Source organism: Mus caroli, unplaced genomic scaffold, assembly GCF_978045245.1.
Source record: "Mus caroli unplaced genomic scaffold, Mus_caroli_1 scaffold_20, whole genome shotgun sequence".
NCBI classification, from domain to species: domain Eukaryota; kingdom Metazoa; phylum Chordata; class Mammalia; order Rodentia; family Muridae; genus Mus; species Mus caroli.
In genome coordinates this window covers 51,432,184-51,456,676 of record NW_028227275.1, presented here as the reverse complement: position 1 = coordinate 51,456,676, position 24,493 = coordinate 51,432,184, and the positions used below count along the sequence as shown (strand labels likewise).

The following is a 24,493-nucleotide window of genomic DNA, read 5'->3' as shown; positions in this document are numbered from 1 at the left end:
ACGAAGGCCGGAGCGCCCCCTTTGGAGAGTCCCAGGCTCCGGCTGGACCAGCGCGCAGCATGCGCTGTGGACATGCACCGGGCACAGTTTACCACTATTGGGGACTTCCACAGAGGTGCTAAGGCCTGGCGTCCAAAAGGCTCGGCCAAAGTCTCCCAGCTGACCCAGAGGAGAATGATTCCAGGAGGGAGGTGAGGGCAGTTGGTACACTTTCTTTCCCTGCTGAACGTCCTGCGCTCCTTTAAGAACCGGAGATCTGTTTGGCGCCCAGGGACCCCGGGCTCCTGACACCAGCCTGCAGCAGACAAGAGTGGCTGGCACCCCCAGACTCTTACCGTAGCATCTTCTCCCGAATAGTGTCCGATGACACGGTGGCCCCCCGGGTGCCGCTGGGACCATTTGGTAACGTTGTAGACCTTGCGGTCGATGACGAGCCACCGGTCGGTGCGCAGGTTGTGCTTCTGAATCTCCTCCCAACGGAAGGTGGGCATCGGAGCCTGGCGCTCGGTGCTCCCCTCTCCCTGGTTACCTCCCTTCCCCATGCTGCCTGTCTACCCGGATGCCTCGTGCGCTACGGCGTCCGGATGCCCGCGGCTCGCCAACACCGACGGTCCCTCTCCTGGCCGCAGTGTGCGGTCGGCACCCTCCTCGCTTTCGGCTTTTGTCTTCTACTCCTCCTCCCACCGTGCCTCCTCCCCTCGTTTTCGCTCCTCCTCGCCTTCACTAGCTAGCCAGTACCCCTGCCTTCCCTCAGGAGTACCCCTGGCTTCCCAGTGCCTCCAAGCGGTCCCCTTCCTCCGCCCACCCTCGGCCCGCCTGATGTGGACTTTTGCCTCCGGTGAAAACTCCAGGATAGCTCAGGGCCTCGCTGCCTCCTCCCCCCACCCCTCTGGCTCCCCCCGCTCCCGGCTCCGCATCCTCCCGAGTTCCCCGCCACCCGGGTTTCCACAGTGATCAGCAGAGCGCCTGCACCAATCAGGGCTCGTCGCCCCGCCTGCCATTGGCCCAGGAGGATCTTTCGAAGGCCAGCGGGCTGGAGCGGCGGGTCCGCGGCTTACCCCTCCCTCGCGCCCGGCCGCATGGAGTTAAGCCCTGCTGGGCGGCCGGCGACGTGTCTGACCTCCTCCTCCTCCTTCGCTGGCTGGAGCGGGGAAAGCGGGAGTAGATCTCTGAGAAGCTGGGAGGGGAGAGCGGGGGCGGCAGCTGGGCTTTTCTTTGCGCGCTTCAAAGCGCCAGCGCGCTCGACCCGCGCTCCAGGGATTTGCACCTGATGCTCGCACAAAGGAGGCGCAGCGGTTATGGTGAGCAACGCTCGGCCTCTGGCTGAACAAGGCCCCCTCCTGGGATGTCATGACTAGGTGACATTTTTGCCTGGCTAGCAGGGACTCAAGACTCCTGTATCTCACATTGTCTAAGAGATCCATATTGTTTATTGCTTTCCTGAAACCTTCCTAGAGAAAGGACCCAGGAGTGGGTCTCTGTTTAACCAGGGCTCTGAATCCTTTCATCAGACCATCTTGGAAAAAGAAAGAAAGGAACGGTGGAATCTCTGCTTTCTTCCTCGTGCTAAGTGCCGCGGGAGTGGCTTCTGGGGAGGGTGCCAGGATGAACTGGACACCTTTCTTGTCTTCGACTGAGAAAGAGTTCACAAGCCTGGTTGGGAAACACGAAAGCAATAAAAGCCCGTGATTGATTTGACAGTAGTGCACCACTTGCAGGCAAGAGAGACACTGATACCAAGGGAGTATAGTAGGAAGAGAGCCCCTATTCACTGAAGTCTCACCACAATCCCATGATATTGTTATAGCTAACTTCAAAATGAAGAGTCTGAGGGTAAGAGAGATAAAATGGTCAAGACATACATGCTTAGCTCGTGGCCCTGTTTGGCCTCTTCCATGACCCTTTCAAGACTTTGGGCTCCCTAGCTCCGCATGACACTGGTCCAAAGGAAGTACCTGGTGCAGGGGGTAATGCATTCCCATAGTCCATCCCATGGTATACTCCTCTCATTCTGTCCTGGCATCCATCAGGAGCAGCCTTTCTTCATTCCACAAACTCCAGACTCAAAGAGTGTTGAGTGAAGCTTTTTCAGCTTAGAGGAGAGGAAACAAACATCCAAACAGAACGACTTTCCCAAAAGATAGGAGTGGGTGAAGTAGGTGTGCTGGCCGTGTCCATACTGTCAACCATCAGAAACCTGAGGCAGGATATTGCCATGAGTTCAAGGCTGATCTGGGACACGACTATGCATAAGGAGCAAGACTGTCTTTTGTGCATGTTAACAATGGAATATAATAAAGTCAAGAAAGCTGTTTTGTATTTGTTTGTTTGTTTGTTTGTTTTTCAAAAGATGGATTACCACAATACACAGATAACTAATGAAATTTTCTTTAGAGTTTTAAAGCTCAGAGGGATGACTGACAGCTGACAGGGAACCCCAATAAGTGCTTCACAGCAGAAGCTTGGAAGGCTGAGAAAAGACCAAGTGAGAAGGCTCCAAGAATGGGCTACAGTGAGCCGGGCGTGGTGGCGCACGCCTTTAATCCCAGCACTCGGGAGGCAGAGGCAGGCGGATTTCTGAGTTCGAGGCCAGCCTGGTCTACAAAGTGAGTTCCAGGACAGCCAAGGCTATACAGAGAAACCCTGTCTCGAAAAACCAAAAAAAAAAAAAAAAAAAAAGAATGGGCTACAGTGGACTCCCAGTGAAGACAGGAGTAAACGGACAGCCCAGCCAGGGCTGCTGTGAGTAGAGTTCAAGTTGGTAACATTCCCACTTGCTTAGACAATGGAGATGAGCATTAGAAACCCACCAATCAAGGGTGTACTACGGTGGGACCTGCGGTATGCAAAGAGAACAGCAGGCTCGGGGCTTCACCAACCAAAAGAATAGTCACCAAATGTACTAGGCCTTGAGCTAGATTGCCAGAGTGGTGGTGCACACATAAAATTCTAGACTCAAGAGGTAGAGGCAGGGTGACCCAAAATTCAAGTTTATCTTTGCTACAGAGTAGGTTCAAGGTGAGCTCTTAAGACCCTGTCTGGAACAAGGAAGGGAAGGGGGTGAGAGGAAGGGTTGAAGAGATGGTAGGGTGTATCACGAAGCAATCCATGGATTACGGTTTCAGAGGACCCGAGTTTGATTTCCAGCACCCATGTTGGCTGGCTCACAAGTGCCTGTAATTCCAGCTCCAAGGGATTCAACACCCTCTTCTGGCCTCCTTGGGTATCTGTACTCACATGCACACACCCACACACAAGCGCACATCATTGAAATAGTTTCTATGTTTTTGTTTTCCCAAAGAAAGAAAACTACAGAGGCAGCTTAAGGCCAGAAAGGGATGCAGGCAAAGTCAAGGGAAACAGCTGGGGAGGGGACGAGAGCCTGGATTAGGCAACAACTATAGGAAGCTGACAGCACACTAGACGTGGCCTGACATTGTCCTCCACCCTCTTCCTGTTCCTCCCTGACTGACTGTTCTTCCTCCTTGGATGGGCTGATGAGACCATTTACCCAGGGAAAACCTTACAGTATCCAACCTACCCTAGAACCACTTTGGAAAGGGGGCTATCTTAGACACAGAGGGGTAAGTTCCTTTGACTTCTGCCTGTCCCTCAGATTCGGGCTCCTTGAACCTCCCCCCCCCCAGCAGCACCAAGAACTGAAGCTTCCTGGGACCCCACCAGGACATCATTGTGATTATTGATCTTTATCAGGAACAAGAGATCAGCTTGGGTGGCATGGAGCCCAGAATCGCCCAGCATGCCAAATGGGTAAAAGATCAGCCCCAGTCCTCACGTGTGTGGGGAGACAGTGCCTGTAGGGAAGGCTCTCATACACATGGTTCTCACTGAATGGGTGAGAACAGGTGTCCTTCTTGCCTTTAAAGGACACTCTGGTGGCTGCTGGAGACAGCTGCTCCATAAAAGGAAGCAATCCATGGATTGCGGTTGGGTTTAGTGAAAGAGGCTCACATCCTTCAACCACCCTGCATGTTGTAGGGTGTTAGGAAGGAACAGAAGGTATGGGACCTTGTGAACAAATCTAGTAAAGAGAAAGCTCAGAGGAGATAGCATTCTGCTGTCTTTCATCTCTGCTTTTCATTGTTGGTCAATATAGCTACATTGCCCCAATCTTTAAAATTCTCCCTCACGGTGCCTGTTTCTTATGTCCTCAAACCCCAACTCTAAACGCTTGTTTATTATCAGACCTGCTGCCTAGCCAGCCCATGCTTGCCTTACTTCTCATCCCCCTCCACCTCTCAGGTCAATGCACACTTTCCAATTCTAAACTGTGTTGGTCAGCTTCCAGTGACAGTAACAAACACTGTCAGGTCAGCCTAAACCTGGAAATGGTCTGTCCGGACTCAGTTTTAGGAGCTTCAGGCCATGTCAGTTGATCTTGTTGTTTGTGGTTTAACAACAGGACAGAACACATGCAAGAAAGAGATAAAGGTTATGAAGGGTCCCAGGGCTGAGAGATGGCTCAGTCCATAAAGTGCCTGTCACACAAGCAAAGGACACGAGCTCAGATCTCCAGCACCCACACCTGTCACACAAACAAAGGACACAAGCTCAGACCCCCAGAACCCACATGGAAGCTGGGATACCGGTGCGCGTCTGCAACCCTACTTCTGGGGCTAGGGGAAGAAAGATCTCCAGAGCTGGGTAGCAGGCTGCCCAGTCAGTGAGCTCTGAGTTCAATGAGAGGCTCTGCCTTCAAAGATAAACTGGAGAACCATAGTCAAGGATACCTGGTGCTAATCTCTGTTCTCCACATGTACACTCACCCACACATACATGCATGCACATGTACATCTACTTATACACATGCACTCTGACACATACACAGAAAGAGGGGGAGAGGGGTAGGGGAGAGAGGTAGGGGAGAGGGAAGAGGTTAGGGTCCTAATAGGCTTCACCTCTTAAAGGCCTTATTGTCTCCCTATAGTGCCACATTAGGCACTTTGAGTTTGACGTCAGCCTGGACTGTAAGAACTTATCTTGAAGTTGGGTGTGCTACCTACCACACACCTTAATTCCAGGACTCAAGAGACAGAAGCAGACAGAGAGGTCTCTGTAAGCTGATAGGTGATACACTCAGGATTTTGGGAAGTGACTCTATTTTTATGTAAATTATAGTGGGGGATGCTCTGCTCTCCCAACAACAACAAAAAGATGCACCTCTTGGTCTGAAGATTGCCATGGTTACCAGAAGATGCTATTCAGGCTTCCAAGGGAGGGAAGCAATCGATAGTCCTACCTGGATGAAGAACCTAGGAGCCAATGGTTGTCCAACACACACACACAACAGAAACAGACACATAAGGTTGCATTCATATATTTTTGCACATATGTACTTGTATATGTGTATGTAACAATAATATACAAAGAAAAGTTATCAATTTGAATGGGGGACATGGTGGGGAGGGAAGGTGGGTAGAGGGAGAAGGAGGAAAGAGGAGAGTAATATAATTATATTTTAATTAAAATACAAAAGTATATCCATCTTAATTTTTTTTAAAGAAAGAGGAACAAGAAATAAATGAGTGGCTGGGTACTAAATCCTAGAGTGCCAAGCTCCTTGCCAAGTCAGGAGGAGAACCAGACTGACTGCATAGACCTAGAGGGCATCCCTTATCTGTGAGTGAACACGTCAAAGCACGAGGGATAACGGCTACTCTACACACTCAGAGAGTCCTGGTGGGGTGAGGTATACCTAGTCTGCAGTTCTCACATCAGACAAGATCATTGCTTTTACACAACCCTGGGTCTCTGTCATGGAAGAACTCTGACACAATGGACAGACCACTGGCACCAGAGAGTCAGAGCCCTGTCTACATTCTGGGCCTTATTGGATGCATCATTCTGGACCAGATCACTTGGTCTATCTGAGCCTCAGTCTTCTCAACTGGAAAGTGGGTGTAACACCTCTCTCACAGGATTATGAGGATAAAATCAGACAATTAAGATGAGAATTGAAAACACTGAGAAGTCTACAGAGAACTCCTTTGCTGCTGCGGTTACTATAATTCTTGTCAGCAGGGTGTTGACGTTGGTGCTAATGTTTCTGTCATTAAGCTTTCTTGGAACAGTCACTATGCACTAAGGACTGTATTCACAGCTTTAAAACCTTCATCTGTTTTCCTCATAATAGTGCTGAAAGTAGGACCCACCAGTCTCATGTCACCAATGATGAAATAAGACTCAAAGAGGCTGCATAGCTTGCCCAAGATCCCATAGCTTCTAAGCAGTGGGGATTTGTGTGATCCATAATCCACACCATTTCTACTAAATCTGCCTGGATGAGTGTCAGGTCTAAACTGTAGGAAAATGGTTAAGCTTAAAACTATTCTTTCAAGCACTCAAGGATACTTAAGTTGCATTTTCAGCAATGCCAAGGGCAGAGTGAACAAGGCAGGCAACATCTGTGGATCTAGCAGCCTTCACTTGGAGAGAGCATGGCCCAAGAGACCTCGAGTTTTCCTTTCAAGTGCATTAAGTTCACACGAATTTGCTCATGTCTAAATATCATAGCTTTTAGATCTAGAAGGACCTGATTTTAAGATGGCTAAGGGCCAGCACAGTGATGGGATTAGCCAAGGCTACATAGAGATAAAGACCTGGACAAGGACTAGAAAGTCTGAGTCAGAAGTCCTAACTTAAAGGTCAGTGTCTTTGTATGTGTAGTGGTGTGTGTGTGTGTGTGTTTACATACACATTTATGTGCATGTGGAGCCAGAGGTCTACATTACCTGTCTTGTTTGATCAATTTCCACCTTCATTTTTGAGACAAAGTCTCTAACTGAACAGCAAGCTTGCCATTTTGGCTAACCTGGCAAACATGTGATATGTGACCCAGGGAGTCACAGGGATGGAGCTGAAGCAGAGCTGTGATCACAGTCCTGGGGGCAGGAACCTGCAAGGGCACATGGTGCAGGCAGGGCCAAAAAAGACATAGTAGTCATGGAAGCCTAGTGATGGTCTGGTTTTACCTTTAAAACAGAGGCCGGGAGCCGGGCAGTGGTGGCGCACGCCTTTAATCCCAGCACTTGGGAGGCAGAGGCAGGTGGATTTCTGAGTTCGAGGCCAGCCTGGACTACAGAGTGAGTTCCAGGACAGCCAGGACTGCACAGAGAAACCCTGTCTCAAAAAACCATAAAAAAAAAAAAAAAACAGAGGCCGGGGACATAGTTCAGTTGATAAAATGCCTTGCCATGCAAACAGGAGGGCCAGAGTTTGGTCCCTCATATCCACACATGATGTGATGGTGACACACACATCTGTAATCCTATGGCAGAAGAAAAGAGGAAAGCAGAATGACTCATGAGGCTTGCTGGCCAGCCAGGCTACATAATTGGTGATTTCCATGAGCAGACAGACAGACAGACAGACAGACAGACAGACAGACAGACAGGAAAAGAGAAAGACAGAGACAGGTAGACCAGGGATCTAGTGTATACAGCAGTTAGAAAATCCAAGAGGTTTCCCATGTCTAAGAACAGGATGGTCTATTCTGAAGCTAAGAGGCTGGTTAAAGACAAAAACAAAAACAAAATAAGAGTAGAATAATCTAAGCAATTTCACCCACTACTCTCTTACTGAAGAGATATATGGATCCTGGATACAATACAGAAGTGCTACAACATCCATCAGGTAACAACTGCTTCCATAGCACAAAGGCCTTGTCAGATCTGATGACCTGTCCAGATCCCCATAGAGCCAGCTGCACTGCTCAGCTTCAGATCCCACCCCTAGAAGTGACAGCGTCCTATCCTGGCCGAGTCATTTAATATCATTGGCCATCTTCATCTGGAAGTCTAGTGGAGCAGCTGACAGGAGACCAGTGTGATATTTAAAGGGCACCCAATGGAGGCAGCCTCTGTCTAAACTCCTCACCTTAACTGTGCCTCTCTCTGGGCTCTTCCCTCTCTTGTAAACCTGATGGTGTTGAGTGGGTTACCTGTAATCTCCTTTCCCATCTGCGATTCTGCTGGTGGCTTCAAATTCAAGCCACCACCTGTCCCATTTCAAGGTGGCTGGTTGATGCTGCAGTTGTGTGCAGGGATCAACCCATTGAGTCATTTGAGAGTCCTATCTGGTACCATTCTGTTAAGCCCTCCAGGCAGACCTGTACCCTCTCACAATTCCAACAGGTGGGCCAAATTAACTCCAAGCCTAGTGGACTCTGAAGTGCATTTCTTCTCTCTCTCTAACCCTGAGACCCCCTCCCAGCATCTGCACCCTCCCTCCTTGGGTTATACATCCTACGTTTAATGCTCACTGCCTGGTGCCCACCTCACTTTCATGGCTCTTGATTTTTTCCTATCCCAATGCTCACCCTCCAGGCACCTTGAGCTTCTCAAGTTCCCCAGACATGACTATGACCTCTTAGTTCTTAGTCTTACTCCTCCTGGCTTTGAAATCCAGTTCATCCCCTGGCTGTAGCACCCTGAATTACTGACTACATTACAAGCCTGATGCTCCTACTCTACTTGAAGACTCCATTGGGGAGTTGCCTCTATTTGATAAGTCCAGAGTTCCCTCTTGGGATCCTCTAATATGCCATGTATTTGTGTGTGTGTGTGTGTGTGTGTGTGTGTGTGTGTAAATGTATTGTATGGGTACACATGAATGTGGATAGTATGTGTTTGGAGGTCAGAAGTTTATCAATCAAGTGTCTTTATCTATCTATCTATCTATTTTTCTATTAATATCTATCAATATCTATCCACCTGTCCATCCATTTATCTCCATCTTATTTTTTGAGACAAGGTCTTTCACCACCTTCCTTGCTGCCTCATCCAAGAGCTGGGGTTACAGATATGCACTACAGCATCTGGCTTTTAAATGGGTGTTGGGGTTCAAACTCATGTCCTCACATTTGAGTGGCAGGCACTTTGCCAATTGGATCATGTCCCTAGCCCTAGGATAACAAACCCTTTCTGTATATAGTATCAAGATAACTTGCCCATCTTAAACAACACACTGTAAGTTCCTCGTGGGAAGAGACTAAGTCTGGCTCAGAGTTAAATTCTTGATGAGGATGCTTGTTAAACTTTTGTAGAATTTGATTGCAAAGAACTCTGGGAAAGAAAGTGAGATCATGCATCCGGCACAGCAGCTGGGATGTCCTGCCTTGCAGGGATGTGCTTTCAGGCCCTTGGAAGTGCACAGAGTAAGAAGTCACACCGTTGGTTAAAAAACTCCATTCACAGACCAGATTTACCTGTCAATTGATGTGTGTGTGTTGCCTGTTTATGCATTTGGCGTGGGTATGGGCACGTACACTCACATGTGTGTATATGCATTTGTGTCCATATGTCAGATATTGCTGTTAGGTGTCTCCATTGATTGATCTCTACCTTATATATTGAGGGGCAGGGTCTCTCACTTGAACCCAGAGCTTATTTATTCCACTTATCTAGCTGACCATCTTGTTTCGAGGATCCCATGCCTCAGGCTCCTGAGTGCTGGGGTTACAAGTGAACCACTGCATATGCCGGGCCCACATATGTGAGCCAGTGGAGAAGAAAGCCTTTATCACATAGCCAGGTCTCCTCAAAGGTAGGAGCTGGCTACTTGGATGTGTGACAATCACAAGTTGGAGTCTAAGGCCATTTAGCAAGAATATGTCTTTAAAAGAACCACAAAAGAGCCACAAGAAAAGAAAGAAGAAAATCCCAGCCTAGAGATAGAGCTCAGTTGGTGGTGTGCTTGCCTAGGATATGTAAAGTCCTGGGTTCCATCCCAACACCCCACATGCTTATTATCCTAGCACTGGAGAGATGGAGACAGGAGGACCAAGAGTTGAAAACCAACACAGGCTTCATGAGACTCTGTTCCCCCCAAATAAATAAATTCTGGGCAGGTGAAATGGCTCAGTAGGTAAAGGTTGCTTCACCAAGCCTGAAAACCTGAGTTCAATCCCTGGAATCCACATGGTAGGAGGCGATTTCTACACGTGTGCTTTGTTACACATGTGCCCCACCATACCAATAAAAAAAGATATATAATTTTTTTTAAAATTCCTGGTTGCTCTGTCAGGTATATGACTTAATGAGAACCCCAAGTGTAGCACACAGAGCCTTTCTTTGTACACTGACAGGCTGTGGGAGCCGGTCCTCTCATGGCAGTGAGGCACCATGGCTACTGAGAGGATAGGGGCAGACAGGGCAGGGGACACCGGGATGGGGTAGGAGCTATGAGCCACAGAAACAATGTTTGAAAAGTCTCAATGAAACCCATTACTTTGTATGTTAATTGGAAACAACAACAAAGCCACTTGCTTGCCTGGGCCTTGGGGCTGTGTCTACTCAAAGCTAAAACATAGACCTTTGGGCTCTGCCCACCAGTTGGCTCAGCCAAACAACTGAAAGTTATTTTTCTCCGTATTCATTCAGAGGCCAAAGACCTATGCTTGGCATGGGAGGGGAGAGGTCATGGCTGCTCAAACTGTCCAGGGAGAAAGAAATAGCTGTTTGGGTTTTAGTTTCTAATTCGCCATAGAATGAGACTTTCTGAAATATGACAAAAACAAATTGTTGGTGCAATGTCATAGAAAATGGGACAGGAAAATGTTAGATGAGACTTCAGAAGTGGAAAGGGGTAACAGAAAGATTAGAGCACTATTAGAAGGCTGGAGGGATGGCTCAGTCATGAAGAGCACTGGCTGCTCTTCCAGAGGACCTGGCTTCAATTCACAGCACACACACGCACATGCATGTGCACGTGTGTGCGCACACACACAGCTCATAACCACCTATAACTCCAGTCCCAGGGTATCTGACACTCTCTTCTGACTTCTTTGGGTGCCAGGCATGCTCAAGGTACACAGACATCCACAACCAAAGAGTGGGGGGAGAGAAAAAGAGAAAAAGAAAGAAAAGAAAAAAATAGCTATTAAGGAGGGATTCTCTTTAGAGCTCTAAGCATGGAAGTATGAATATAACCCAAAATGTATTATATCCATCAAAGTAACTTAAACAAGGGCCCACAAGAGGGCTTAGCAGTAAACACACTTGCCACCAAGCCTACTGGCTTGAGTTCAATCGCCAGAATTTATGGTCAAGGGGAGCTCCAACGCCTACAAGTAGTCCTCTGGCCTCCACAAGCATGCCTGCACTAACACGTGCATCACATGAATACACACGTACAGTAGTAATATAACATTTTAAAAGAAATTAAAAGACAACTAGAAGAGTCCAAAGGTTCATGGACTATAATGCTAATTGCCCTGATCTGATCCTACTACGTACACACTACACACATATAACATACTCCCATACTGCATGTCATACACATATGCAAATACTGCATCACAATTTTTAGTGTTTTGGGTACAGAGTCTTTTGTAGCCCAGGATGGCTTCAAACTTGATATGTAGCCAAAGACGGATTTGAACTCCTGGCCCTCCTGTCTCCATTTCCTGAGTACTGGGAATAAAGAGGTGTCCCACCACATTCGGCAAGTTAAGACATTTTTAAAAATGCAGAACCAACTCAGTATCTGAGCCCAGATTTTGTTATTTGCGTTCAGATGTAAAATGACTTCACCACATTGCTCGAAGCATTCCTAAATGCTGACTCCCAATTACAGCGCTTTTCTACTCTCAGACCGGCAACCGGCAATTTGTGGGAGGTGTATCCTGCAGACCACACTTTGAGGATGCCTGCCATGCTGCCACCCAAGGCCCCCGGGCTTCTGCCGCCGTTAGCCTGCTACTTAGGCACTGCCACAGAGGGTCCTGCCTCTTCTGGTACAGGACAAAGAAAACAAGCCTGTGAGCCACTCACTCATGACTTTGCTTCTAGACCAGGCCAAGGTGCAGGCTTTGAATCTGTGGGGTGGAGCGCAGGCAGGACAGTTAGATAATCTAAGTGTTTCCCCATGCATGGTCTCAACTAAAGGACTTGTCAAGGAGCACATTTTGACCATGTGGAAATAGAGACAGAACTAGTGGTATTTTGCTGGGCCCAACCTCAGCCAAAGGAGCCCTGAGGTCTGTCTGACCCTAAGAACACCCATTGCTGTCTCTGGGCCTCAAGACACAAAAGGCACAGAGGGAGAAAGAGTGATCTCTTTTCTGTGAGACACACTGCAGGTTAGAGGCAGTGAGGTCTGTAGGAAGCACAGGGACTTTGCTCCCTCGAGGCTTCTGGTTGGATGTTTAGACTGCTTTGAAGTGCTCAGCAGCAGGAGTAGATTTAAAAAAAACAAAAAAACAACAAAAAAAAACCACATTTGTTTATTTATTTAATGGGAGGGGGGCATCACGTGCCACAGCATTCACATGGAGGTCAGAGGACAGCTTTCAAGAGTCAGTTCTTGGGATCTGGGGAGACAACTCAGCAATAAAGAGCACTGGCTCTTCTTCCAGAGGTTCTTGGTTCAACTCTCAGCACCCTCACGGCAGCTGACAACTGTCTCTAATTCCAGCTCCAGGGGATCCAGCACACTCTGTAGGCAAAACACCACCGCACGTGAAATACAAATAAATAAATTGTATTTTTTAAATGTCAGTTCTTTCCTTCAACTCCGTGGGATCTGGGGATTGAACTGGGGTCGTCAGACTTTGCAACAAGCATCTTTATTGCCTGAGCCATCTCGTCCACCCAAGAGTGGACATGTATAACCACAGTGAAGAGATTTTCTGTGGCTCCCTCCTATTTCTAACCCCCAGAGGGAACAAAGAGTGTCCTATTTATAAATAAAGCACATATGTGGGTACACAATGCAAATAGACCGGAAACAGACCTGGTACTTCCTCCTCTCTGTCAGTCCACTCACCACAGTGTCAGTCGGAAAACACTAGCTGGAAAATTCCAGAAATAAATAATTCACACGTTTTAAATACACCTTATGGTAAGGTGTTGCCATACTCGCACTACTTTATTATAAGTTATCATTGTTAATCTCTTACTGGGCCTAATCTATAAATTAAACTTTACCCAAGTGTGTACATTCAAGAACAAATGTCGATAGGGCCCTAAACTATTGGTGGCTTCAGATATCTGCAGAATGGTTTGGCATATATTCTCCAAAGATGAGGGGGGGGGCTTCTGCAGTGTATCTGTATAGGGTTATGATAAAAAGGAGGGGGATATCGTTATAACGTTCCTTCTGGTTGTAATAATTGAAAACGCATGAGACACACTAACTGGGGGCTCCTGGTCCTGCCTTTATACAGCTGGATGCTGCAAGCCACTGCAGTCTGGGCACTGTAGATCACTGCCACCTCTAGATTCATGCTCCCTGGGCGGCCCACGTGTTGCTCTTTGGCTCACTGTGATCCCAGAGTTGTGGTGGGAAGCTGCCAGCATACCTTGGGCTCTATATGAGAAAGCCTGGGAGGTCTGGGGCATGCTGTGGTTAGTCCACATAAGCCCCTGCCCTGTAACAGCTCCAAGACAGAGCCTCAACCCTATGGCTATTCTGGACCCATTAGCTAAGTGGAAGAACTCCCTCCTTGCCCCTTACAGAGACCCTAGTGCCCCTGGAGCCAACTTCACAGAGACTCTAGTGGCAGCAGCTCCTTGACAGTTCCCCTCTACACAACTCCAACACCCTTCAAACATTCCCTTGCTCCCCAGCCCAGCCCACCCTGGCCTAAGCCCGCCCACTCTCTCTCGGAGCTTCCTGACAGCCTCCTTGCTTTCCTGGACTTAAGAGATCTGAGAACGCAGGCCCAGTCCTGTTCCTGCTAAAGACTGCTCTCCTATTTAGAAGAATCAAAACTCCTCATGCTGTTGTGTGGGATTAGAAAGTCAAGTTCATTCCTGCCTCATGAACTTAACCCAGACCACCACCCAAGCCTGAAGTGTTCCTCTCTGGCCCCTGCCCACGTTTGGCTCAAAAATCATACTCCGGAGCTTACCCTCCCCACCCATGCCCTATGCCACCCTGTTCCCCTCTTATACTGCACATAACTGTTATGCTTTGCAATGGCTGGTCTGCTGGTTTATCATTGTCTTTCCTCCAGAATGATAATTTCCTTAGGCTGGGAACCAAGTCCATCTTGCCCCAAGTATATATTCAACCCCTAGCAAGAGCCTGGCACATGCTTGGCATCCAGTATTATTCATTGATAGAGTGAATGTGTGACAGAAGAGGGTTGGATCTAGAAGGGCACCAAGATTAACATGTGAAGGAGCCAATTAGCAGAGAACTGGAAGCCCTTTCTTTCCTGGGCTACGGACAATGTACAAGTTGTGTGGGGAAAGCCTGCGATGTACAAGATGGGGAGGGGCAGGTGGCATGTAAATGACATAAAGGGCCATTAGACTCTCAGACAAGTACTTTTGGATACATGCCTTCCCCCAGTCACTAGCCCAGTCCGCTTTTCTCAGGAATGCCTTTCCCTTTCCTCATACACTGTCTCCATTTTTATTACCTTACCTTGGGCCTCTGGAGCCATCCTTTGTCTTTCGACACAGGAACTTGGAAACCTCCAGTGCCTCCTGGACTCTGGTCCCCACCTTTAATACATCCACACATGAGCTAATGCCATTAAGTAGGAAGGACCAAGCTGGTGACGACATGCATGTCAGGGGTCAAGGGACCCAGAGTGATCCTCATGGGCCTCCCAGCTCACACCATCATTAAGAATCCACATGGGTGGGTGGTAAGAAGGGACTGAGGGTGTTGCCCAGTGTTCTCCAGGGTACAGGCCTTTCTGTTCTTGGTCACCTGTCTATAGTAGCAGTTAGATAGAGGGATAAGGGTAAGCTTACACCTACTTTGACCTGTTCTATGAGCCAGAAAGACAGGTAACAGGCAGGGGAGCAGGTTTAGTTACCGTCCCTAAGGTACCGGAAGCGTAGGTAGCACTTATGGGTTCCTGTCTGCCCCTTATAATCAGGGCACTATCATAACTTCTGGATAATTTCCATGAAAAAAAATGCATTTCCCACATACCTGATCCAGTACTAATATAAACTCCCATGGGTTTTCATCTGCATGGAATTTTTGCATTTCTAGATGCAGGCAAAATAATCACCTAGAGTGTGCTATGGGGAAGAAAGTGTAAACAGTGCCAAATACCCAGCATGTACCAGCCTGTGCTGGATGCTGTAGCCCTCTCCTCTCACCGATGAGCCACTGCCTGCAGAGTCGGTTTATTCTTATTCTTAGGAAGCACACACTCAGAGACAGCGGTTCACCCCAAACTGCAAAAGTATTAAATGGAAACTCAACAGAACAGCTCACGTTTTCTCAGTCATACAGATATGTGCTTAAGGACCTGTAGTTGGATTACATAGAGATATCCACGATACAATCCACCAGCAAGACTGGTTTCAGTGGGTCAGAGAGCCATGGTCAACAAAACCAAATCACAGTGGCAGAACGGCAGGAGGTCTGGGTTGTAAAAATACAGATTAGAGGAATTTCAATGGCCGGGAACTAAAACCTCAGGCCGGAAGGCTGGAGCTCTGGTACAGTTCACGCTCTGCCTCTGAACCTGCAAGCAGCCCATTCTCCCCTCTGGGCCTCAGTGTTCATAATGGTAAGAGAGAAAAATTAAACAACCTACAGGCTGAGTAGCCTTAATCCAAACCCTGTGGTATGGTTACTCTTGATCACTCACTTGAGATTTAGAACCACCTCGAAGACTCATCTGGGTGGCCTGTGAAGGTGTTTCCTGACAGGTTTAAGTGAGGGGGAAGACCCACACTTATGTGAGCAGCCCCTATATGAGCTAGAACCCAGGACTGGATAAAATGGAGAAATGGCTGAACACCAACATTCACAGCTATGACTGGACTCCATACGGCCAGCACTGTGGTCCTCCCTTCACGGCCAGAGCCATCCTCTCCGCTAAGCCCTCCCTGCCAAGACGGACCTTGTCCTCAAACCATGAGCCCCAATGGAAGTTTCCTTCCTTCCTTGGGTTGCTTCTGTCATATATTTAGTGATTGCAGCAAGAAAAGTAACCACTGACAGAACCCTCGCAAACCCCCAGGTTTTAAAGCTGGGTGTGGTGGTGCATACCTGTAATGTCATACTCAGAAGACTGAGACAGGAGGATTGCTGAGTTTGAGACTAGCCTGTCTCAAAGAAAAAAAAAAAAAAGAAGGAAAGAAGGATAGGTAAAAGGAAAGGAGAAAAGAGGAGAGGAGGCAGAGGGGGAGGGGAGGGAGAGAGGAGGAGGAGGGGAGAGGAGAAAAGAAGAAAAGAGAAGTCAGGGGAGGGGAGGAAAGAGAAGAAGAGAGGAGGGGGGAGGACAGGAGCGGGGAGGGGATGGGAGGGGGGGAGGGGATGGGAGGGGATGGGAGGGGAGGGGAGGGGAGGAGAGGAGAGGAGAGGAGAGGAGAGGAGAGGAGAGGAGAGGAGAGGAGAGGAGAGGAGAGGAGAGGAGAGGAGAGGAGAAAAATCTCCAGGTTTGGGAGCAGTTTGGATTTTGAATTTGCAGATTTCCTAACTTGGTATACCACATTCTAAAATCCCCAAACTCCAAAATCTGAAGCACTTCTGCTCCGAGCATTTTGGATAAAGGATATTCAACTTGTCTCATTTACAAAAGCTTTCCAAGCTCAGCTAGTTCATAGCTCACTCAGTCACTGTGTCCTGAGCTCATTCAACATTGCTGGACATGCTAACGTTTTGGAATTCTCTTCTGATTGGCTGCCACACTTTCAGCTTTAAGTCATGAAAGTTGAAGGTGTCCGTTCCCTCCTTTATCATATGCCTGCATTCTCTCACATCATTTGGATTTCCTTCATCCATCCTTTCCTGCTTCCACTTTTCTGCTAGCAGCATGATGGCTCAGCTTGCAGCTGCTTTCCAACTCATTCCTCAGACTCAGTTTTGCCCCAGCCAGATGCTACCAGAACCATCTAATTACATGAGCATGAAGCTATTCTCTAAGTCCTCAGTGACCCCAACACTTAAAGCCATCACTATCCTCTAAAGCCTTCTAGTTCTAGTCCCAATCATCACACCATAAAAGCAAGATTCAGATCTAAAATCATTTCTCATGATGGTGCTAGAGGACTTTAAGAAGGACATAAATAACCCCCTTAATGAACTACAGGAGAGCACAGGTAAACAGCTAGAAGCCCTTAAAGAGGAAACACAAAAATCCCTTAAAGAATTACAGGAAAACACAATAAAACAGGTGAAGGAAATGAACAAAACCATCCAAGACCTAAAAATGGAAATAGAAACAATAAAGAAATCACAAAGGGAGACAACCCTGGAGTTAGAAAACCTAGGAAAGAGATCAGGAGTCATAGACGCAAGCATCACCAACAGAATTCAAGAGATAAAAGAGAGAACCTCAGGTATAGAAGATACCATAGAAAACACTGACACAACAGTCAAAGAAAGTGCAAAAAGCAAAAATCTCCTAACCCAAAACATCCAGGAAACCCAGGACACAATGAAAAGACCAAACCTAAAGATAATAGATATAGATGAGAGCAAAGATTCCCAAATTAAAAGGCCAGTAAATATCTTCAACAATTATAGAATTATATATAAATTATAGAAGAAAACTTCTCTAACCTGAAGAAAGAGATGCCCATGATCATACAAGAAGCCTACAGAACTCCAAATAGACTGGACCAGAAAAGAAATTCCTCCTGTCACATAATAACCAAAATACCAAGTGCACTAAACAAAGAAAGAATATTAAAAGCAGTAAGGGAAAAAAGTCAAGTAACATATAAAAGCAGATCTATCAGAATTACACCAGATTTCTCACCAGAGGCTATGAAAGCTAGAAGATCCTGGGCAGATGTCATACAGACCCTAAGAGAACACAAATGCCAGCCCAGGCTACTATACACAGCAAAACTCTCAATTCCCATAGATGGAGAAACCAAGATATCCCATGACAAAAACAAATTTACACAATATCTTTCCATAAATCCAGCCAACAAAACACCAACACATAGCTGGGCAGTGGTGGCGCACGCCTTTAATCCCAGCACTTGAGAGGCAGAGGCAGATGGATTTCTGAGTTCGAGGCCAGCCTGGTCTACAAAGTGAGTTCCAGGACAGCTAGGGCTATACAGAGAAACCCTGTCTTGAAAAACCAAACCAAAATAAAAAACAAAACACCAACACAAGGAGGGAAACTATACCCTATAAAAAGCAAGAAAGAAATCTTTTGACAAACCCAAAAGAAGATAGTCACGCAAACATAATTCCACCTCTAACAACAAAAATAACAGGAAGTAACAATCACTTTTCCTTAATATCTCTTAACATAAATAGACTCAATTCCACAAAAAAGACATAGACTAACAGACTGGACATGTAAACAGGACCCAGCATTTGGCTGCATACAGGAAACACACCTCAGTGACAAAGGCAGACACTACCTCAGAGTAAAATGTTGGAAAACAATTTTCCAAGCAAATGATTCCAAGAAACAAGCTGGAGTAGCCATTCTAGTATCAAATAAAATCAACTCTCAACCAAAAGTTATCAAAAAGAAATGATAAGGAAGCACACTTCATACTGGTAAAAGGAAAAATCTAAGCCGGGCGTGGTGGCGCACGCCTTTAATCCCAGCACTCGGGAGGCAGAGGCAGGCGGATTTCTGAGTTCGAGGCCAGCCTGGTCTACAAAGTGAGTTCCAGGACAGCCAGGGCTATACAGAAAAACCCTGTCTCAAAAAACCAAAAAAAAAAAAAAAATCTACCAAGATGAACTCTCAGTTCTGAACATCTATGCTCCAAATGCAAGGGCATCCACATTCATAAAAGAAACTTTACTAAAGCTCAAAGCACACATCTCACCCCACACAATAATAGTGGGAGAGTTCAACACACCCCACTCTCAGCAGTAGACAGGTCATGGAAACAGAAATTAAACAGAGATACAGTGAAAATAGCAGAAGTTATGAACCAAATGGATCTAACAGATATTTATAGAACATTTCATCCTAAAGCAAAAGAATATACCTTCTTCTTAGCACCTCACAGTACTGTCTCCAAAATTGACCATGTAATTTGTCACAAAACAGGCCTCAACAGAAACAAGAAGATTGAAATAATCCTATGTACCCTATCAGATCACCACGGACTAAGGCTGGTCTTACATACCAACAAAAACAATGGAAAGCTCACAAACACATAGAAGCTGAACAACACTCTACCCAGTGATAACTTGGTCAAGAAAGAAATAAAGAAAGTTATTAAAGACTTTTTAGAATTTAGTGAAAATGAAGACACATCATACCAAAACTTATGGGACACAATGAAAGCAGTGGTAGGAGGAAAACTCATAGCTCTGAGTGCTTCCAGAAAGAAACTGAAGAAAGCTTACACTAGCAGCTTGACAGCACACCTGAAAGCTCTAGAACAAAAAGAAGCAAATACACCCAAGAGGAGTAGAAGGCAGGAAATAATTAAACCAAATAGAAACAAAAAGAACTATACAAGAAATCAACAAAACCAGGAGCTGGTTCTTTGAGAAAGTCAAGAGGATAGATAAACCCTTAACCAGATTAACCAGAGGGCACAGAGACAGTATCCAAATTAATAAAATCAGAAATGAAAAGGGAGACATAACAATGAAGTATATCTTAAAATAACTTCTCTGTTTGTTGAATATCAACAGTTGAAAATATGAAAATCATGTTCTACAAACATCATGGAAATGTTATTGATAATTTTTCTCACTGTGCTTTAATTTAGCATTTTCTTAATGTTTAACTTTCAAGAGTTTTTGCTATTTAGAAATTTTTTAAATATACTTACTGATAAAATAATTTCTCTCCTAGAAACACTGGTAATCTTTTTTAAGCAAATTGATTGTTAGACAATGTACACAGATAAATAATGCATTTTAAATGCTCACTATGTCAGATGGTATGTGATACATCTGAATATATTTCTTAATGATTCATTTTGAATATTTTATGCTCTTTTACTATGCTTAACTCCCAAAGAATATTTTGTACGTTTTGAAACAATTTAATGTTCAATATTAGATATTGGATCCTTAGTTATGGATAGTATTAAATATTCATTAATGATATTTTTAGGGTATGAAAGGATATGAATATAAAAGTTTAACAATTTTTATGTATTATTTTCAAAATACTCAATATTATTAATATGTTTGATGTATAAAATGTCTTTAAATAATAAAAAAATTAAGAAAAAAACCTTTGAGTACGAAAAACAACTAACTCTTCTCTCCGGCAACTTTAAATTGCCAACTGCTCCTCTGCTAGGGGTGATACTTCATGTCATGTTTCTAACTTATTGTAAAAGTTAAGGCAGAAAGCAGACAATGCAAGATTATACTGCTTTAACTCTTCACTGTCAAGCCAAGCAATGTAACTTTGAACTTATTTTCCTTTTTCTCATTTCACTTCAAAGACCTCAAGAGACATTTCAAATGCCATTTTCCTAAACCACTCATCAAAATCAAACAGCATCCTTGATGATAATTAAAAACTAAATTTCTACTTAACTTTTCTCAATCAAAATTTTTCTCCTGAAAAAAATCTTATCAACTCTACTCTGGATTAGACCACATGCTATCTATGAAGCAGAAAGTTTACCGAGATATTTTACATTTAATAAATACAAAAGTAGAAAGAAAAAAAAACAATCCTATTGACTTTTTGTAAGATTTTCCCAATCCCCTATGACCTCCGGCCAGCCTGCTACCTCTTATTTTATAAGTCCCAGAAATGAAATTGCTTTATGACCATCCACCAAAGATTACAACCTAGGTTCCTAAACTCTCAGGTTCAAGTCTCTTTTCCCTCTTCTGTATTCTTAGCTGTCTCCTAAGATTTCCCTAAAGGAAACACCCTTTCTTTAAAACCCCTGTCCCTCCTCCCAAGCACACGTGTTGAGATAGTCTCATGTAGTCTAGAGTAGCCTTACATTCACTCACTATGTAGCCAAAACTAACTTTGAACTTCTGGTGCTCTTGCCTTCGTTTCCAGAGTTCTAGGATAGCAGGTGTGCACCTCCATGACCAATTTTTGTGGTGCTAGCGATAAAACCCAGGGCATCATGCACGCTCAGTACATTTTACCAGCAATGTTTTTGGCTTATCAAAGGGCTTTTTATATGAATGATAAAGAGCTCGGGCAAGGCTGCAGTGATGACTAGCCTCAGTTCTGGAAGTTTCCAGACTGCTATATGCCTTTGACCTTGGAAAGACCAGCTGTCAAAGTGCCCTGGACACAGGTCTTCCAAAATGCTCTTTGTGAGTTAAGAACAAGTGGGCAGTTTAACCTCCCTCTGCTCCACCCCTACCCAAGTCACCAGGCTCCTGATGCAAGAGATCTCACAAGGCCAGTGGTACTTCATTCTGGTGTGAGTCTCCTGGGCTGCAGCCTAGAGCCTTCCTCCAACTGCCAAGTTGCAGATGGGCTGGATTGTTCCAAGGCTGTTGAGGTCCAGGAGGACAATGCCAAGGACATCAAAATGACGTCAGTGAATCAGATGCTGTCCTTCACCTGAAATGTCCTAGGATCCTCTTTAAGAGGACCCTACCTACAGCTGTGCCTTTGCCCTTGGCCCTACCTGGCACAGAAAGTGCCAACCTGGAAGAAGACTGTCCGCCCCCACTGTTTGCCAGATGTTCTGTGGATTTACCACATAAACATAGATGTCAGAGGTCAGAGGTTGTGAGTTTACTCAGGGAGAAGCTACAGGTTTCACTAATTACTGTGCTCCTGTGCCCCATGCTGTGGTGCATGAAGCCTCAAAGGGAATGGCACCTTCTCTCCTTTGTGGCCCTAGCATGTGCTGGTAGCCAGTTAAAGTTCAATATAGAAATATAGAAGGATATTTTGACATTACAGCCAGTAATGCTGCTGTAACCCAAAGTGGGATCTTTCTTTTTTAAATTACTACTACTACTACTACTAATAATAATAATAATAATAGCAATACAGAGCAATCATATAAAGCAGAAATGGGGTTCAATTCTTACAGCCTCGGGCATAAGAGAAACATGGCTTGCTACATTTCTGGTTGATTATCTTCCTAGTCGTTTTGGAATTTTCTAGGATAGTGAAAAGTGGTTTGGCCTTGATAAATATGGAGAGACAAGTTGACCCCCAGCGTTCTTCATTGGACACCGCAGTTTCTCCCTTTGTCCTTAGCACCACTATAGAGGACACCAGTCTTCTCTGGCCACATGTTTGGGCATAACCTGTTGTCTTCCCAGAAGGCTGTGAGTGAATGGAGTGAATAACTTTTGCATTTAGTGTGGTTCAGACTGTACCTCTTCCTCCCCACACCCTTAGCTCATTATTATTTTTCTTCAGTCAATCCATAGAGGCTATCTTTATAGAAAGTGTCACATGTGTTTTAACGTAGTCACACCTGATCTTTATTTAGTTCACTTTGTTTCTAAAGGAGATTCATGAGTGCTTTATTGTGTACAAGGCATTCGGTTAATTATAATCAGGAAAGTTTTCACCAAATTGTACTGTGCTGAAATGTGCATAAAATAAACTACTCCGGGTCAGACTCCCGAAATTTGAACCAACACCAGCTACTTAGTCACGCTGAGCCAAACTGTCCCGTTAGCTCCTGCAGGTCACTGCTCTGCTGACCATGGTGGCCGTAGAGACACACCCCAACCCACACTAACTAGCCTGTGACAACTCACTAGTCAGGGGAGGCTTTTAGAGGGACCACTTACTTGAAACAAGAACATTCCAGGTGTATACCATCCCATCTAACTAAGTCAGGTTTTAAAAAAAAATCTATATTATCCATATTCATATCTGCTTTATTTATGGTTCTATAGACAATCTATAAGACCTGAATGAATTGCAAGTAAAAAAAAAATACTGTAATATAAAACAAAGCCAAACACACATCTATCTGCACACGAGACTGGTGCCCACGTAGATCTGGCAGCTGCTACTCCATGCCATCGGTCTCAAATATCTTGCTCTCAACACCCGGCCATTTCTACTTGATGACTGCCTCCAGGGTGAGTCCTGGTGTCCCAGCTCTCACCGCTTTTGCCTCATTTTGCCCTCTAGGACATGTTGTATACTTTTGTCTATTCTGACTACCCAGACTACAGTAAGCATTCTCAGCAGAGGGCCATTTCTGCAGCCTCGAGAATTTTCTTGAACTAAAGTGGGGGTGGCATGCTGGGGAGGTGGTGCAGAGGGCGGGGGTGCTTGTTATGCATGTGAGAGGAACAGAGCTCAAAATTCTTATAACCCATTTGAAAATTCAAACATGGTTGCCTATAACTGCATTGCCGAGACAGGAACTAACAGGATGATCTTAGGGCCTCATTGGCTGCTAGCCTAGTTCTAGATTCAGGGAGAGATCCTGTCTCAAGGTAATAAGGCAGAGGATCATAGTGCAGGACACTATAGAAGGCCAATATCCTTCTCTGGCCTCTACGTATGTTATACACATTTGCACTTACACAGAGGAAAGAAAAGAAAACTGACATATGGTCATAACTACACATGGATGAGCCTTGAGGATATTGTACTAAAATAAGCCAGGCACAAAAAGACAGATGCTGCATGTTATCATTTAGTGTGTGAGGAGCTTAGTCAGACTCATCCAGACAGAAAACGAAGGGTCGTTGCTAGGGGCGCTGGGAGTAAACAGGAGCTGTGTTACCTAGTGAACAGATTTTTGGTCTTGCAGAAGTGATAGTCTCACACAATACCAATGTGTCTCATGCTGTTGAACAGTACTCTTTAATATAAACAAAATGGTAAAGTATGTTATACACACGCACACACATATGTGTGTGTGTGTGTATATATATATATATATACGTATATATATATATATATATATATATATGTATGTATGTATCACAATTTTAAAAATGGGTGGTGTCTTAGTCAGGGTTTCTATTCCTGCACAAACATCATGACCAAGAAGCAAGTTGGGGAGGAAAGGGTTTATTCAGCTTACACTTCCATACTGCTGTTCAATCACCAAGGAAGTCAGGACTAGAACTCAAGCAGGTCAGGAAGCAGGAGCTGATGCAGAAGCCATGGAGGGATGTTCTTTACTGGCTTGCCTCCACTGGCTTGCTCAGCCTGCTCCCTTATAGAACCCAAGACTACCAGCCCAGAGATGGTCCCATCCACAAGGGGCCTTTCCCCCTTGATCACTAATTGAGAAAATGCCTTACAGTTGGATCTCATGGAGGCATTTCCTCAACTGAAGCTCCTTTCTCTGTGATAACTCCAGCTGTGTCAAGTTGACACAATACTAGCCAGTACAGGTGGTGTCGGAGAAATGGCTCATCATGTAAGCATTTGTTGGACATGTGTGAGGACCTGAATTTTTTTGGTTGGTTGATTTTTATTATATTAAACTATATTTTTGATTTTTTAATTTTAAAAAATTATTTATTTATTCACTTTGCATCCCAATATCAGCACCTCCTCTCCGCCTGGTACCCTCTCACACAGCTTCTCCTCACATTCCTCCTCCCCTTCTTCTCTGAGAAGGAGGACCCCCCCCCCCCATGTATTACATACTCCCCCCTTCCGGGTATCACACACACACACACACAC

The 24,493-nt window shown here is 45.4% G+C and overlaps 1 protein-coding gene and 1 long non-coding RNA gene across 3 annotated transcripts in view; both read right to left on the bottom strand.

The window, feature by feature from the left end:
- Positions 1 to 860, bottom strand: part of Fads2 (fatty acid desaturase 2) — a 38,414-nt gene extending 37,554 nt beyond the window's left edge. The window contains exon 1 of the mRNA XM_021152362.3: positions 336 to 860. Coding sequence (XP_021008021.1) covers positions 336 to 542 — 207 coding nt within the window. The 5' untranslated portion in view covers positions 543 to 860. The remainder of the gene's footprint in view (positions 1 to 335) is intronic.
- Positions 861 to 12,223: 11,363 nt separating this feature from the next.
- LOC147000173 (uncharacterized) lies at positions 12,224 to 21,317 on the bottom strand. 2 transcript variants are annotated; one of them, XR_015046145.1, is made up of 3 exons: positions 21,263 to 21,317; positions 14,395 to 14,474; positions 12,224 to 12,456 (listed from the first exon to the last, which is right to left on the bottom strand). It is a non-coding gene; the product is annotated as an uncharacterized LOC147000173 (long non-coding RNA). The 2 variants fall into 2 exon arrangements; XR_015046144.1 differs by lacking the exon at positions 14,395 to 14,474 and having other exon boundaries at positions 21,228 to 21,309.
- Positions 21,318 to 24,493: the final 3,176 nt, after the last annotated feature.